Here is a 17,303-nt window from a genome sequence, read left to right as displayed (position 1 = left end):
TTTTTCCTCGGTGTTTTGGTCTATTATTCCTTTTCATTTTCTCCCCTCCCCCAGTGCGGCCGCCACCAGGAATTTTTTTCTTCGTTTCTCGTTCAGTCCCTTTCATTGTCCAAATTGAAGTCCTAGATTTGTCCTTTGACTGTTATCCTCTCATTTGAAGAAACTGCTTTAAACAAAAACCAAACTTTTTAAACAAGTCTTTAGGGACCAGAATGGTGCAGTTTAAAAAAAAAAAAAAGACGCCTCTGGCTGGCTGGCTGGCCGCCTGGAACATCCGTCACTGCTGGAAGTGCCTCTGGAGTGAGCGGGGTGATTAACCGAGGGCACCCGCACTTGCAGCTCGGAAGCCGGCGAGCAGCCTGTGTCTGAGATCGAGCGGAAACAGTTGCAGGCTTAATATGTAGCCGCGGAGAGAGGAGGCAACCTACCGGCTTTTTCCCAGGAGGTGGCAGCTCTCACAGCAGGGAGATTTTGCCTCAACAAATTGAAAGAGGACAGGTCCCCTCTCCTTTTACCCCCTCTTTACACACACACACACACACACACACACACACACACACACACATGCGCCTGTTAAGTTTTATTTTTTTAACTTTGTCCTAGATGCCATCTCTCTCCTTACGTCTTTGCAAGCCTGGTGTTGGCCTGGCTCCATACTTGCTGTTCTGTAGTATCTCCCCGAGGTGCACTTTACGTCACTAATGTGGAGGAAGTCAATGGATTGTATAATGTTAGTGAAGGCAAGACTACCCTACGCGGGAACTGATGGCCCATTAACGAAAAAGGAAACGGTCCTGTGTGTCAAATGTTGGCAGCCAATTGCTCAGTTTCGGGCTAGGCCAAGAGACCTCAGCCATGAAAATAATTCTGATATTAGCGAAGGGAAATATGTACCCACCTTCAACTTCTTTAATAGTACTTCATGTGGAACAGCTTGACTTTCGAGGGTTTTCTCAATTAAATTGTATTTCTTTGATGTGAGATCTAAGGAAAGGGTCCAGTGCTTTGGAGAAGCAGGAGAGGCTCCTGCCCCTAACCCTTTCTGATGCTGCCCCTTACCCCGCCTTTAATGCAGTTTAATTTTACTCTCTCACTTGCTAATAACCAGAATCGAAAGTTTTAAGTCCGTTCTCCATCCGTGTAGGTAAGACTCCTAAGTCTGAAGTATATTTAACTGGGCAAGCATTACATGGTTTGATTCAGCAGCAACAATTTGCATTTATTACTAGGTGTCTAATGATTTCTCCTTAAGAAGGTGAATTCATTGCAGAAATAGAAGGCATCCGAGTTTCCATCAGAGGACTATAGAGTGTTCAAGTGATTTGCCATGACAAAAATGGCCATTTTTGGCTATGAACTGCACCTGTGGCATCGAAAGGGGTCTTGAATTCTTAAATTCCTGCTTAAGTTTTTGGGCAGCACAAAGTGACAAGGAATGCTGAGTGCAGGGAGCAAGGCCGTCAGCCCTGCTGGGTTGGTCCCAGCCCCCTCCCCTCCTCAAGCTTCACAGACATACGCCTGTACATACGGTATGTGATAGACTGTGCGATTTCCCGGCGGAAAAACATTTGGGAGACCCACTGTGGTGAGCCTGGGGTACTGAGCAGCGGTTTGCTTACTCAGCGGTTTGCGTCCCCTTTTCTGAGGCTCGGCAAGGCGCAAGGAAGGGGCTGTCATGGGGTCCAGATCTGAGAAGCAAGGGAGCCACCGAGTTCAGTGTTTAAGTCGGCACAGTTCATACAGCAGGGTCTCGATCCACGTGCTTCCATGATAGCCTGGTCATGACTCGGTTTCAGCCACTGGTGCGAAAAGCTTTTAAGCCTGCAGAGTTGGGGCATGTTAGTCATTGTGCTTTTTGTATAAACAGGATTTGGAGAATGGTCACTTAACCTAGGAATTTAGTGATTTTAAAAAAGATCTGCTCCCCGTAGTTGATCTGTTTTGTAAATAAGTGAAGGCCCCAGGCCAGGGGCCAGGATCCTTCACTTGTATAACTTATTAGACTCTGGTTCTCAGAGCCTGTATTTGTTGATGGTTTCTATTCACGAAGTCAGGCAGAAGGCAGTTTGACGTCACTAGGAATAACCTTGTAGTGTGTGGGAGCCTTGTCCTCCGCAGTCGTGTGGGATGGGAAAGGAGGCCACTTTTCAGGGACTCAGAGTTGGAGGCAGGAATTTTCCTTTCGTCTACCTTCTCCCTCTATAACTCTCGCCGGCTTCATTTAGTATTGTTTTGCTACAGATTGCTCGCACATCTCACACAGTTGGACACCATCTGCGCGCTAGGCTCAGACACGTATAAATGGATATTTAGATTTCTAATGAAGCACTTGTCAGTTAATATCTTCTCTGGTCTTCAGTGAAGACGGAATTAACCGATTCCTCGTAAAGTCTCTAGGAAATGTAATATGGTGATTGACCGTATGCCAAGTGCTTTCAGTCATCACCTTACCTGATGTCGCCACATCCATGCGGGGTGGGCAGGTAATCTTATCCCAGTTGACAAATTCGGAGGGGTGATTCGGCTTAAATTCCCACAAACTAATCTGTAGTCTAGCGGGGATAAGAACCCGGGGATTACCGCTCCTCCTGGGGCTCAGCTGCGGTGCTTGCTCTTTCAGATCAACATTGTGGGTCTGCTGATACGTTATTAGGTACATAAATGATTCCTCTCAAGACTGTGTGCGGATGTGCTTATTGACAGATGACCCAGAAAGAGCAGGGAGGCCCAGACTGCTGGGAAAAACATTTGGGACAGGAGAATGGAATGTCTTAATGGTTAGGCTTCATTGTCCTGTCGAATGGGAGCCCTGGGCTTGGTTGGGGACCCAGGGCTGCTTTCTTTTTTTTTTTTTTTTTTTAAGATTTTATTTATTTATTTGACAGAGAGACAGCCAGCGAGAGAGGGAACACAAGCAGGGGGAGTGGGAGAGGAAGAAGCAGGCTCCCAACAGAGGAGCCTGATGTGGGGCTCGATCCCACAACGCCGGGATCACGCCCTGAGCCGAAGGCAGACGCCCAACCGCTGTGCCACCCAGGCGCACCCCAGGGCTGCTTTCTGTGTGGAAGGAGGTGGAGGGGCAGATGTGAGTGTTTGAGGCCCCTCCCGGTGGAGGTCCGTTCCCCAGTCCCCCAGGTGCATCTTGTGGGCTCTGAAGCTCAGAGCCAAGAACAGCCAGGTCTCTGAGCCAAAGCCATCAGCCTGCTTCTAGAAACGTGTCAGCGGATTAGCTTATTGGCTTTCCCCCTGAGTGGCATTAGCTCTCACCCCGTCTCATGTTCACCATCTGGCTTTGAGTAAGAAGTCGTCGAGTGATCTCTCTTCAGCAGCCTGCTCTGTGCCAGGGCTTTCTGAGGGCTGTTCGGCTTTCTTCCTCAGCAACCCCAGGGCCCAGTGCTCTCCAAGAAGAAGTAGTCAGTCTGTTGTGTCCACATATATGCACGCCTGGGATCAGAAGAATACTTTCGACCTCAGAGGGAAAAAAAACAGCTCAAAGAAGAATGCGCCTGTGTGGTTAGTGGCCTAAAGTCTTTTGTTGTCAAAACTAACAAGTGGATCTGTCCTTAGGTGAGTTTTTAAAATGGGGTTGCTCCTGCCGTAGAGAAACCTCCTCCTGCCTGTAAGATGGGAGTTTGTCCAGGTATAGTGGAGCAAGACATACGAAGGGGCTGGGATTTTTCTTCCTCGTTGGAAAGCAAGGCCTCAGGTGGGCTGCTTAAATGAACCACCTCTCCTCGTCCCAGGGAGCTGGCTGCTCTCTCCTCCTGGGTTAATGTACGTGGACTGGGGCTAGATGCCTGATGCTTCTGGACAGAGTCCAGCCCCTCAGCAGAAAAGCCGCACTGTGGAGATACAGCTGCTGGCATTAAAGGGCTAAGCCCTTTCCAGCTGCTTTGCTTTAACGGGAACTGCCTGCAGTCGGCAGCTTAAAGGAGCTGTCTTAGCCCGATTAGGACTAATCTCGGCATCTTCTCATGGCACTGGCCTGGAGGCTCTGGGGAAGATAACCCGGTAGGTGGGAAGTGGTTGGATAAATGGTGTTGGAGGGCTAGGCGATTATCCCCTCAAAAATGGTCCCTGCTTGGCATGGTTTGTGTCTTATTTTGTCTCCTTAAAAAAAGTGGGGTTTTCTTCACTGGCCTCCCTGGTACTGAGGGAGAAGGGACGTTAGCCATCTTGGGTGGGCATTGAAACACTACAATAGAGTTGAGAGCATATGAGGGCAATGGTGCCCATCCCCCTTAGAGGAAGGAGGCCTGAGACCTCACCAAAGTGAGGTCCCCACTTTGGCCTTACATTCCACTTCGCTTCATTCATTCATTCATTCATTCATTCATAGTAGGCTCCACACCCAGCATGGAGCCTAATGCGGGGCTCGAACTCAAGACCTTGAGATCAAGACTCAGACACTTAACCAACTGAGCCACCCAGGCACCCCTCCCCTTCACTTTAAAATCTGATTTAAAGAGCCAAGATCTGGGGCGCCTGGGTGGCTCAGTTGGTTAAGCGTCCGACTCTTGGTTTCAGCTCAGGTCATGATCTCAGGGTTGCGGGATAGAGGCCGGTGTTGGGCTCTTTGCTCAGCACGGAGTCTGCTTGAGATTCTTTCCCTCTCCCCTCCTTCCCCCTCTGCCCCTCCGTCTACTCGCGTGCCTGTGAGCGCACTCTTTCTCTCCAATAAGTAAATACTAAAAAACGATAAAGAGCGAAGATCTGAAGGAGAAATGATCATTTCCTTGGTTGTAAGATGCACTTAAAACATGTTTTAATATTTCTGAGACTTGGCATATCTTTTAATCCATTGCATCTTACGAAAACAATGCAGTGTTTTTTCTTCTTTAGTGACTCATAAAATAGTCAAGCATCTTATTATCAATGCTATTTGGGCTGGACGCGTTAGCTGTTCGAGGGAGATAGGCTGTTGGCTAGACCAGATGTGGAGGTCAGGGAACTCGCTACTTAGCTGCGGTCCAGGAGTTTAACACAGGGAGTTCCCTGTGTCTGAGGGAAGCTGCAGGATAGGAAAAGCAGGGCTCAAAGAAGAATGAGACAGACAGGCAATACGTAGGATAGGATCAAAACCTGTCCCAGTCATGACCCCTAGAGCCATTACATGTGACCCCTGAGTCGGGGAAGGGTAGGAAAAAAACCAGAGGACTAGAACACTAGTCCTCCCTGGAGGAGCTCTGAAATGAGTACCGAAACACTGGGGTGCTTTAGCACAAAGGAGGTTACGGGTCTGTCCGGGCAGGGAGCTGGGAGTGTTTATTGCAATCCTTTGCCCAGTTTGCTCACCAAATCCAGAATACCAGAGGCCTTTCCATCCGTGATACTGGAAAGCCATGGTTTGGGGACCAACAAGAAAAGGACAGACAGTCAAGGAAACTGTTGCCCTGAGACAAGCAGTGGATTAAAAATATAATTTTGTTTAAGAAGGTCTTCGTGTTGCGGTGGAGAGACGTGTTCAAGTAACTGAAGCCGTGTGTTCCGTGCCGGGATGGAGGTGTGCGCAGAGGGCTGGGGGCGCCCAGGAGGCAGCGGCTGGAGGCTTAGCAGCCTCAGAGGTGATGCCGTTATGGCTGCATCTCAGGGTGCACAGGGCAGCTGGAGGGGGCCGGGAGACACGTTCCGGGCGGAGAGGCACCTCCAGCCCTGTGCCTCATGACTGCACCCCGATGACCGTCCCGGCCTCCCCTCTGATCTCAGGCTGCGCCCTGGCCTGGCTGGGCCTTGTTCCACCCGTCCACGGAGCTGGGGTCGAGTTGTTGGTCCCTGCTGCCGCTAGTGGCATCCTCCAGCCCCTGTTTTGGCAATAACTGCCCCTTTCGCTGACTTAATCAGAGCTCTGAAACGGTTCGCATTTCCCCCCTTTCTGCCCATTAACTGCAGCCTACTAATTAGTGCTGTCAGACTCCACACGCTCCTAACCCCCTTCACTAGCTCCGCCGGCAGCCAATGCTCCTCAGCGTAGCTGCCCCTCCCCGAGTGGTGATTGCACATCTTGGCCGTGCAGACCCCCTGCCCCAGCTGCCAGAGTGGCCGCTGTTGGCCGGATGCCTCTTCTTGATTAGCCCTTAACTTCTCCCCTCCCTCCTTCGCTCCCTGCCTTCCCCCTGACATCGCCGGGGCCTGCATTGGCGCTAGGTCAACATCCCTGTGGAGAAGGAGCTCTCTTCTCAAGCGGCTCCGGGTGCTGGAGTGCAGTGCTGTGGGCTGGGAGGGACTGAGGCGATACCCTCTCCCTACCCAGTGCACCCTCCCAGCAAGTCCGCAGTCAGCTTGTTCCGGATCATTTGACCTTGTGGTAGATCGGAGATCCCAGACTTTGATTTGTGCTACCTCTTCAATCCTCAGCTCTGATGGCTGCTCCCCTTTTGTTTCCTTAGCTTTCATATGAAATTCCAGATGCTCAAAGTCCTGCGTCTTTTTACCCCTTTATACCCACCCGGCCTCCTTACTCTCACTTCCTGGATCTTCCCGCAAACCAGCCCTCAGCCACCATCACTCCAGGGCTCCACCTCTCTGTTCTGGGGAGGCCTTCCTTTCTTTTTTGGGTTGGATTCCTTTTTTATTTCTCTTTTTTAAAAAAATGGATTTATCTTTAGGAATCTCTACAGCCAATGTGGGGCTCGAACTCACAACCCAGAGATTGAGAGATGTGTGCTCTTCCAATTAAGCCAGCCAGGTGCCCTTTGGGTGTGATTCTTTTTTTTTTTTTTTTTTTAAAGATTATTTATTTATTTATTTGACAGAGATAGAGACAGCCAGCGAGAGAGGGAACACAAGGAGGGGGAGTGGGAGAGGAAGAAGCAGGCTCCTAGCAGAGGAGCCTGATGTGGGGCTCGATCCCATAACGCTGGGATCACGCCCTGAGCCGAAGGCAGACGCTTAACCGCTGTGCCACCCAGGCGCCCCTTGGGTGTGATTCTTGACTCCTCTTTCCTCTGGGATCCTCCCCCAGCACACACACACACACACACACACACTCTCTCTCTCTCTCTCTCTCTCTCTCCCCCCTTTGCTTCTGCTAATGAAGGCTGGGGAATGGGGAGGAAGTGGGTCCTTCTTCAGTACTAGCCGGCTGGGCTGTGTTAGGAACTGCCAGGAAAGCAGCTGAACCATCGGCAGAGGGAATGGCAATCTACGGCAGTGATGGTGACAACCCTACCACCGACCGAGACCTGTGTCAGGTGCCTTGCTAACCACATACATCCGTGTGGTTCCAGCCCCCTTATTGAATAACCCCATTTTCCAGATGAGGAAAGTGAGGCTCAGGATCCTTAAGTAACTTGCTTGCGTTCACACAGCTATAACTGCCTGAGCCTGTATTTAAACCTTTTCAACCCTTTCAACCCCTATTATACCTTTATGTAGTCTTCTCCCCCCACCTTTTTTTTAACATGGTGCCCAGAATCCTTTAAGTCAAAGTGATTTTCTTCAGAAAGTGAAAGTCTCTGGATCGTGGTCTCCTCCTCCTCTCCCCTCAGTCCAAGCAGCCCAAATGTGTCTCAGAGCCGGGCCCCTTCGTGGGCTCCCCGCACCCCCCGCCGCACAGTGTGGTCCCAGTGTGTCCTCTTTCCAGCCAGAGGTAGCAGTGGGGGTGGGAAGTGGAGAGGGGCTTCCTGCCAGCCAGTGGGGACACGGCAGCCTGGGCTCTGGGCTCGCATCATCTGCTCCTGCTAAGACAATCATCAACATAAAAGGCTAATTGTATTAATCACCCAGGCACCCCCCCCTTTCGGGAGAATTATGAATTGCCACCGCAGATGGCTCTGCTGATTGAAGGCAGTGCTCAGCGGGGGAAGGGCCAGATCAGATTACACACCATTAATTAAAAACTTCGACTGCGAAGCCCTGCTGCCCCTGGCTGGAACCTGTGACTCCGGCTCCCGGAGGGCTGAGGGCCGGCCCTTCCCTCATCCAAGCAGATGGCTGGCTGTCCTATTAAAGGGCTCCAGAGAAGGAGAAGCTAACCTTTGGTTACTCATTCCCGGGTCTAACTTTGGATGCTCTTCAGATTCTAACCTATTTCCTCACTTTTCATGAAGCTTGTCTCCCCTTGCTCTAGTCTGTTCTGACAGAGCACAGCTTTAAAGAACTGTCCAGGAAAATAGCCCCCAGCTCTCCCTCCAAGCAGCCACCCTGACCCTTTGGGCCCGGAAGTTCCCCAGACAGGGGTTCCGCAGTCCGCTCCGGAGTAGGGGTGGGGACCCCAGTGCAGCTGTGCACCCTGGTCCCAGCTACCCCTCCCCACGAGCATCTCGGCTGCTCTCATCCTGGCTCATCCGACGTTGTAACTCCTGAATTCTCGTGATCAATTACCGCCTCCCCTCCCTCCCCAGTCGCCCAGCCTCAGTCATTCATTCATCAAACTTTCATTGAGCACCCAGTGTGGGCTCCACTCTGGGGACGCAGAGATGATTTGTCTAGGATCTTCAGAGCCTACTGCAGGAGCTCCACCCCCCTGCCCTTGTCAACCTTCTAGTTCTTGCCTCCTTCCCTCCTTCCTTCCTTCCTCCGGCTATAGCTTGTATAAGCCCCCTGGAGCTCTATTTTGGAAAATTGTAAGCTGGGAGCTGAGGAGACCTTAGGGGGCTGTGGTACTGAGCTTGGTGGCCTTTAGCAAGTCAATCACATCCCTCCCCCCTCCCATCCCCCCACCCACACCCAGCTGTCCCTGCTCATAAAAGGGCACAAGAAGCCCTGGGCTCAGAGACATTCTGAAGATGGATGAGTGGGGCCTGGCTTGGAGAGACGTGAATAGTACTCCACACTGACAATATCACAGAACCCTGAACACGGCCACTGTGGCCATGAGCACTCGGGGCTCTGTCACCCTGCCCTTGAAAGACTGTGGTAGCCCCTCCCATCCCCAGCACCTTTGGAGACATCATGGAAAACGACCTTTTTTATGGATTTGGTTGCTGTATCTCAGGGTACCATGGTGATGGGCACCATAGAGATGAGAAGAACTGACTTTTATTGGCTTGTCTCTTTGTTCCAGGGGCCCTCCTCACCCTCCTCCACACACACAAAGCTCCCGGGTCATAGATCCAGGAGAGAAGGAGGCAGTGGAAGTCAGTGGAACAGATGAAAGGAGAAAAGCCTACTCTCTTTTCCCTCCCTCTCAATCATCCCCCTCTCCCTTCTTCCCTCCTCCCTCCCATTACCAACAGCAATTGTATTCAAACCCGATAATTACAGTAACAGCTACAATAATCATCATTTATTGGGTTTGTTTTTCTAGCATTTTAACTTCCGAAAACATTTTCCAGTCTGTTGTTTGTTTTCACAGCAGGCTCTGGGGAAGGACTGTGCCCATTTTATAGGTGAGGAAGCTGAGATCCAGATAGGGCCCCAAGTCATGGGGAGACTATATGTAGAGCAGCTTGTCAGTATTAACAAGCCAGCTGAGACTAGTAATCCTTTAGAGGCACCGAACGGCCAACCTTGATTTCTTGGGTCATTCCTGAGTTCTTACCATCCTTGGGACTTATTCAGTAGCTTTTTGAGGATCCTGGGAGAATTGAGAATGAGGCTGGAGGCAGCTTGTGGTGCAGGTCAGGGACGGGGGGCTGGGATAGGGACTTCCCCCTCTCAGGATTGTTCCCATGAATGGGGCTGTGGGGTGGAGGGTGGGCAGACATCTGGGGAGAGCCTGCCTGGAAAAGACCAGTTTGGCCCAAACCTCCCTTGCCAAATGCTGCCCACTGCCTGCCCTAGAAGAGACTCCTCTCTTGGTCAGCTCTTCCAAAGGGCGGGGTCCTCTCCTGAGCATTTAGAGGCATGAGGAACGAAGATCGATTGGAAGGACAGTCTCTGTCCTCAGGAAGCCTCCAGGCTGAGGGCGGGTCTGTAGTCCCAAACCATAAGAGCAGAGACAGCCCTACGAGGCGCTCAGAGACTGTCCCAGGACCCGATTCATCTGGGAAGTCTGGCTTTCCCCTCAAGGGTGGGTGAGATGTTGGGGGTCCCCAAGGTCTCTATAGCCCTTAGTGTCTAAGCTGAATGGCTGTCTGGGCTCTAATACCCAAGACAAGGCGATCTGGAGGCTCGGGAAGCCCACTAGGATCCAGACGGATGAGAGATGGGGAGGGCAATCATGCATTTCCCTGCCTCCTTCTTTTTTTTTTTTTTTAAAGATTTTATTTATTTATTTGACAGAGATAGAGACAGCCAGAGAGAGAGGGAACACAAGCAGGGGGAGCGGGAGAGGAAGAAACAGGCTTCCAGCGGAGGAGCCTGACGTGGGGCTCGAACCCAGAATGCCGGGATCACGCCCTGAGCCACAGGCAGACTCTTAACGACTGAGCCACTCAGGCACCCCTCCCTGCCTCCTTCTGCTCTGTCCCATTAAGAGATGGAGGAGGAGGAAACGGAACAGATTTGCTCCCCAGATTCTTTCTGTCTAGAAATATAATGCCAGGGATAGGGATGGGCATTCCCCGCCCACACTGTTAGCACAAGAGGCCTAGCCTCCCAGCCTTCCTGCTCTCAGCCCCCCACCCTGCCCCCACCCCCTATTAAACCTGAAGTCTGGTTGTACAAAGCATGCTACCCCCTAAAGGGCTCCTCTCAGAAACCCAAAGAAACCTATACCATCTGACACACGTTCCCCATTTCAGTATCCCCCGAACTGGACTGGGATTCTCTCTTCTCGGGCTCCGCTTCTGCCACTTTCTCTACTTCTTCAGTACCCACGAGGATGGCCAGTCGCTGGGCCATGGTCTTGGTGTCAGGGAACAGGATGAAGTTGTAGATCAGCGAACCCAGGACAGCTCCTGTCAGGGGTCCCACCCAGAAGATCTGAGGGGGCAGAGAGAAGGCGGCATGAGTTACCAGGATCATAGGGTAGCTCTGGGACCCTCACCTGCTTCCCGAGCATTGGCTTGGTCTCCCAGGACCCCTCGAGCTGTCTACACAGTGACAAAATGGAGAAACAGGTGTCCTGCCCGCCGAGTCTCTACAGGTGAGGTGACCTTGCCTCGCACAGGGCGGGCCCAGTCTCCTCACCACTCCTGTTTCCCTCCTCTCACCTCCCCTGTTCCCTGGAGCCCTGGCTAAGTGCTCTTCCTGCTTCTGCTGGTGTGTGTGTGTCTATTTCTGTTTGTCTTTTGCTTTATCCAAGTTTGGAAACTGGTCCAGCTGGAGGAAGTGAATAAGGAAACAGCCAGGACTTGAGGCCGGGGCCAAGGCTGCAGCTCCCGCCCCGGCCCATTTATCGACAGTCCACTGGGTCCCCTTGGCTACTGAAGCTGGAAACGAACGAAGTACAAGCCAGGATACTCACCTCCATCTTCTGAAGCTTAGGGAAACCTCCACTGGGGGTCAAGATGGTCTGTGGTAGGGGGGACCTGTCTCCCCAAGTCCCTGTGGACCCCCCCGCCGGTGAAAGCCACAGTCCCTATCGCCCCTGCCCAGGCCCTCCCCACCCCATGGCTGCCCGCAGAGGCTCTCACCCAGTGGACCTCGAACTTCCCAATGATGATGGCGGGGCCGAAGGAGCGGGCCGGGTTCATGGAGCAGCCGGTGAAGTAGACCTGGGGGGTGAGTGCGGGTTTGGGGTGTGAGGAGGTTTAAGGCAGGCCCGGGAGGGGACAGTCCCCTCTGCCCCCGCTTAGAGCCTTGGTCCCAGCCTTGGCCACTGCAGCACCTCACCCTGGACCCGGATTGTGGGACACAGCCTCGACCCAACGCATGAGAGGCTCAGGGAGGGACCCTTCCTGGCCTTCAGGGACCCTGCAGCCTCCTCAGGGAGGGTCCAGTGTGGTACACGGTGTCCCCTTCGCCTCTTACCCCAATGAGGTGGCCCAGTGCCAGGGAGATCCCCATCATGGTGGCCGGGGAGCCCGATGCCTGCCGGCTGTCGGTCGAAACAAAAACGCAGAGCACCAGCTGCAGGGTCAGAACCAGCTCCACCGCCACGGCCTGGCCGGTCGAGATGCTGCTCCGGACCTGGGGGAGGTGGCTGTGCTGGAGGTGATGCGGCTCTGCGGGGGTGCGGTGAGGCCCTTGGGCCTCACTTCCTCGCTCTAAGGAGGGGACGCCTCACCACCACCGGGTCCAGGGCCCAAGGAGCTGGAGTGGGGAGAGCCGTGCAGCGGAGCTCGGGTCAGCCCTGGGCGCCGGCCCCCTGCGGAACGGAGCGGCCTCCCTCCTAGCCCACCGGTTGGCGGGGGCCAGTAGTTGGTGAGGGGCTCAGCTCTGCTGGGGAAGGGACGGCTCGGAGCTGGGCAGGGGGCGGTGTGCGTGCAGGTTTTCGAGCAGACTGGGAGGAGACCGTGGGCAGGAGTGGAAGGAGGAGACTTGGGGACGTAGGTGGAAGGATAGACTTTAGGGGAATCTGGGGGAGTGAGACAGTCCTCAGGGTGCTGGGGAAGGAGGAACATGGGGACACAGAGAAGCAGGGCACGGGGCACACCAGGAGAGGGGAAGGGCAGGCCGGGTCCCCTGGCACTCCCCACAGCCCCAGGCCTCCCTGGCTCCCCCGACCCTTCAACGCCTGGTCCTTGCCCAACTCCCGCTCCTGTTCCCCTGTCCCTTGTACCATAACCCCGTTCCTGCTCTGCCCGCACTAAGGCCACGGTCTGGTTCCCTGGGTCCCAGGGCGCAGCCCAGGGCAGGCCAGGAGCATGTGCCTGAGTTATCACCTCCCTGTCCCCTCTCCTCAGGCCTGGCCCTCCACCCTTACCACCTGTGTGGGCATCGCTTTCCCGGCCCCGCCAGGTGCCCGTCCCTGCACCTACCATGTTAACCCCAAGGGTCTCTCGGACGTCTCCTGGAATGACCCCATACAGCAGAGCAGCCCCCACCGTGGCCCCCGCCAGCTGGGAAGCCACATAGGCCACAGCACGGGGCAGGGAGATTTGGGAGCCCACGAGGAAGGCCAGAGTCACGGCGGGGTTGATGTGGCCCCCGCTGGTCTTCCAGGTGATCTGCACAGCCACGGCCGTGGCCAGGTTGAAGGTGATGGCGACCTGCAGCACGGTGGGAAGCGCCGAGGGCCAGGGCAGAGCTGAGCCCACACCGAAGAACACGTACAGCCCTGTGGCCAGGAACTCAGCGAACAGCGCCCTGCCGACAGCCCCCCAGAACCGGCACCCCCGCATCCCGGCCCCGCCTCAGCCGCCGGGCTGCCCTGGGCGCAGGTCCTGCTGCCTTGGCGGCGGCCTCTACTTCTCCTGGGACCTCTGTTTCTCTGGCCTCCGATCTCAGCTATCTCCACGGCTCTCTTGTCTCTGGCCTGCTCCCTTGCTGCTGACCCGAGGACCTGCTGGTCAGACTGGCAGGGAGCAGCCCGACAAGACTGTGTGCTTCTGGGTGGGCGGGAGGCGTGAGGCCGGTATGAGGAGTGGTGCTCCCTGCTTGCTCCGCCCTGAGCTCGCCTCGCAGCTGGGAGGGTGGGGGGGGGCAGCCCCTAGGCGCTGAGCTGGAACCTCTGGGTTCCCACCGGACAGGCCTAAGGCCGCTGCAGGCAGAGGCCGGGCCTGAGGGTGGCAGGTGCAGGAGGGCTGGGCATGGGATTCCAGGGTGCTCACATCCCCGTGTCCGCTTAGACGCAGCAAGCTCATCATGTCCCCCAGTCCAAGGCCTGCTTCCCGGGGTCCTGTGTCTTCCCAGGGGCTCGTGTTCTGACCCCCTCTGCCTGCGGGCTCTGCCTCCAAATGGGCTCACACTGTTCTATGCCCCATAAACCCGGATGTGAAATGAAGCTCTTTCCTCCATTCCCACCTCAATCCCTACTCACAGAAAGCAGATGTGAACAGAGTCAACTTTACTAAGGACCGAGGTCCGTGTGGGCGCAGGGGGCACAGAGGGAGGAGGGCCTTATTCCACAGCTGATCAGCTGACCCACGGCAGTGGAGAATTTCCCCTGCGAGCTGGGAATTTCCACTGGCTTGTCCTTGCCCCGTCCTGTCTCCCTTGCCCGCCCCTCTCTCTCAGCCCCTCTCCCCTCCACTTCCTGCTTGCCTCCTTCTCAGGGGCCTGAACAGTCCCTCTCAAGTCCACACACAGGGCAGCTGAGCCATTTTTGTGGCAATGCTGGCCCTAAGGTCACCCAGGCCCTAGGCTCTGCCCTTTGAACCCCAGCAGCCTATCAAGATATTCTCTCAAACAAAGGTGTTCCCTCCATAAGAAGGATCTGTGGAGCTGTTGAACTAAGTCCTTACCCTTCACCACATCGGGGTGCCCTGACCTCCCCCCCACCCCGCCCCAGCTCCTGTGTCTTTAGGCTCCTCAAATGTGACCTGTCTCCAAATGAGATCCTCATCTCTCTGTGACCCCCCCACCGCCAAATGCACTCTTCCTGTTTTCTCCAGCTCAGTTGGTGGCACCTGGGAAGGATCCTCAAACATTCTCTCCCTCCTGCCCCCAACCAAGAAAGGCATGGAGTCCTGCTGATTTGGAATCCTAAATATTTCTTGACTGTGCCCTCTTCTTGCCACCCCTGCTGCCCTGCGGCCTTGAACCATTCTGTCTGCTTCCTCACTCAGCTCCAATCAATTATCCACACTGCAGCCTGAGTGATCTTTCTAAAATGCAAATCTGATTCTGCTGCTCCCTTGCTAAAATCCCTTCCAAGTGTCCCTCCAGCCCGGCCTACAAGGTCTTCCAGGATCTTGCTCCTCCCACCTCACCTCTCCGCACTCCTTGCTTTGTCCTTTACCCTGTGGCCTCACCAAATGGCCAGTGGTTCTGGAACACGCCATGCTGGTCGCTCCTTGGAGGATGCCCTGTCTTCTCCTTGCACAGCCCTTCCCACGTCTTTTGCTTGGGTAACTCCTAACTCATCCCGAAGGCTCAGCTTCAGTGTCGCGGTCTCCTTGCCTGGGTGATGACCCTCCGTGTGCTCCCAGCACACCCAGGCACCTCGGTACACTTCAGTCACTGCGAGAGCTGTCGCAGTGTTAATGTGCCTCCTGAATGGGGCAGTGAGCCCCTCGGGGGGCGGGAACCAAATTTCGCTCATCCCTACATCTAGTGTCTCGCACAGGGATTGGCCATATTGGTGCTCGATAAATATATTTTTTAAAGATTTTATTTATTTATTTGACAGAGAGAGAGCACGAGCAGGGGGAGGGGCAGAGGGAGAAGCAGGCTCCCTGCGGCGCAGGGGCCCACCTTGGGCTGGATCCCAGGATCCCGGGATCATGACCTGAGCCAAAGGCAGACGCTTACCCGACTGAGACACCCAGCGCCCTGCGCTCGATAAATATTTATCGATGAAAGAAAGAATGAATAAAAGCTTCTGGACCTCCAGGAGGCAGGTGACTTTCATATCTACTTACTACCAGCCAGTTCTTCTTCCGGCCTTATACCTATCCCACCTGGGACTGAGCCCTCTGAAATCTTCCAGTGGACTATCCCAGCTCTGGTTACAGGCTCTGTCCCCCCACCCTCCCCCGTTCCCTTTCCGTTCTTCCAGCCTTCCTGGCCTCACCCTCCCCTCCCCAGCCCGATCCCCTGGCATCAGTGCCCCCACTGTCCCGGCTCCCCGTTTTCTCCACCCCAGCCCGTGCATCTCTCCGTTCCAGTCTCCTCCACAGCCCTCCGCCCCCATCCGGATCTGCGCTGCTGAGCGCTGCTGGAGAAACTCGCCCAGCCGTGCAGACAGCTGCCATGATGAGTCCATGGTCTCTGGCTTCAGCGGGGGTCACAGCTCTGCTCAGCAATCCTTACACCGTCCTCAGTCGGCTCTCTCTCTCTCCCCATTCTCCTAAGGCCAACTTCCAACCTTGTCCACGCTCTCCACGTGCCCTACTCCAGCTTTCTTCCAGCAGCTCAGCTTGACCCCTGTCCTACCTAGAAAGAGAAACTAGAGGGTAAGACTTCTTCCCATCCTTCTTCCCCAGCCACAAACTCACACGCAGCTGCTCCATGCCCTCACCAGCTTCCCTCTGGCCCTTCTCCTGTGTCCAGTCAGGGGCCTCTCCTTGTGCTCCTGGCTCCCTTTGAGCGACTGGGATCCTCTCTGGGCCGGTCCCAGTCTCATCTGGGGTTTTCACTTCTCCCCTCCTGGCCACTACTTGACAACGGGGCCTGGGTAATCCCAGAGTAGTGGAGAGACCATGGGTTTGTTACGCCTTTCCTCTTTGTCTCTCTTTCAAGACTTTGCTCGGGTCCAGTTCCTCTATGAAGCCTGCCCTGATTCTCCTCTCCAGCCAGTGGCGACTTCTGGCTTTGACCTCTCAGTGCCTCCCCTGTTCCGGTGCAAACTCCCGTGCTTGCCTGGTATCAAAGAGGCTTTCAAGAAATGCCCGAGGAATGAAGGAATGTGGCCGTGGGGGGCAGTGTGGGGTGACACTCCTCCCTGGCACCGTGGGCTCTCTACCTAGGGGCTGTCCCAGGGAACCTCAGGGCATCTCTCTCCTTCCCTTCCTGCAGACGGGGCCACAGAGGGCTGCCCTACACCCTACCTAGCCTCGGTGAGGTGCACCTGTACGCCAAGCACCCGACAGCACTAGTGCCTAGCTGTCGAGGGCCTTTGATAAGGCAAAGCATTTGCACATTGCCACGCATACTGCACCCCTGACCAGTGGGCAACTTCTGTGAGCTCAGTTTCCCCACTTATAAATGGAGATAATTCCCGTTTCCCCATGCGTCATTAGGGGTAAATGTGTTGATACCTAGGACAGCGTCTCTGAGCCAAGAAAATTTTGGTTGTTAGGATTGCCCTCCTTCACCCCTCTGGGGCGACAAGTGTGAGGACTGGGTTGGGGTGGGAAGGGTCCTGGTTGCTATGGCAGCTCCTGAGGTTCCGGCTCTGGGCCCTGGAAGCCGAGAGAATCAAGTGCAGCAGCAACCCTTATCTCCAGCTGGCCTAGAGCAGAGCCTCCTGGGAAGCTGTCTGGCCCAGGACAAGGTCGTTTACCCCCTGAGGCCAGGTGGGCATTGGCCAGGACTTTGCTCCAGCCAGCACCGCCCCCACCCTGTCAGTCCTGGGCTCTATTGCTAAGCTCTGGGGTCCCTCATGCTCAGAGGCCTTTTGCCAAGGCCCCACTCCTGGCTGCCTACAGCTCCCTGTCAGGTGGCCGTGGGCTTTTAACCTCCTAGAGGCCTGTCTAGCTGCTGTGGGGCTATCTCCGTCGGGGAGTGGGGGGTGTAGCTGTGTGTGCACAAGGGGCCATGTGGGCTCTGACTGAGGTCTTCTCAGCTTGGGGAACAGAGGGGGAGCAAAAGGGGGGGGGAAGGAGGGAGGTCCTGGGAGAGAAGAAGAGGGAGAATGGAAGCACGTCAGAAAGGGAAGGATTCAGGGGCACCAGGGTGGCTCAGTCGTTAAGTGTCTGCCTTCGGCTCAGGGC

General features: G+C 54.9%; 1 protein-coding gene across 1 annotated transcript; it reads right to left on the bottom strand.

Moving 5' to 3' along the window:
• Positions 1–10,593: 10,593 nt before the first annotated feature.
• AQP6 (aquaporin 6) lies at positions 10,594–15,634 on the bottom strand. The gene is given in 5 exon segments (XM_040641947.1): positions 10,594–10,806; positions 11,460–11,540; positions 11,797–11,955; positions 12,747–13,158; positions 15,510–15,634. Coding segments are annotated over 5 exon segments (990 nt in total).
• Between the last annotated feature and the right edge of the window lie 1,669 nt (positions 15,635–17,303).

This window comes from Ursus maritimus, unplaced genomic scaffold, assembly GCF_017311325.1.
Source record: "Ursus maritimus isolate PB19 unplaced genomic scaffold, ASM1731132v1 scaffold_26, whole genome shotgun sequence".
NCBI classification, from domain to species: Eukaryota; Metazoa; Chordata; class Mammalia; order Carnivora; family Ursidae; genus Ursus; species Ursus maritimus.
Note: the sequence above shows the minus strand (reverse complement) of the source record. Positions and strands in the feature narration are given on the sequence as shown.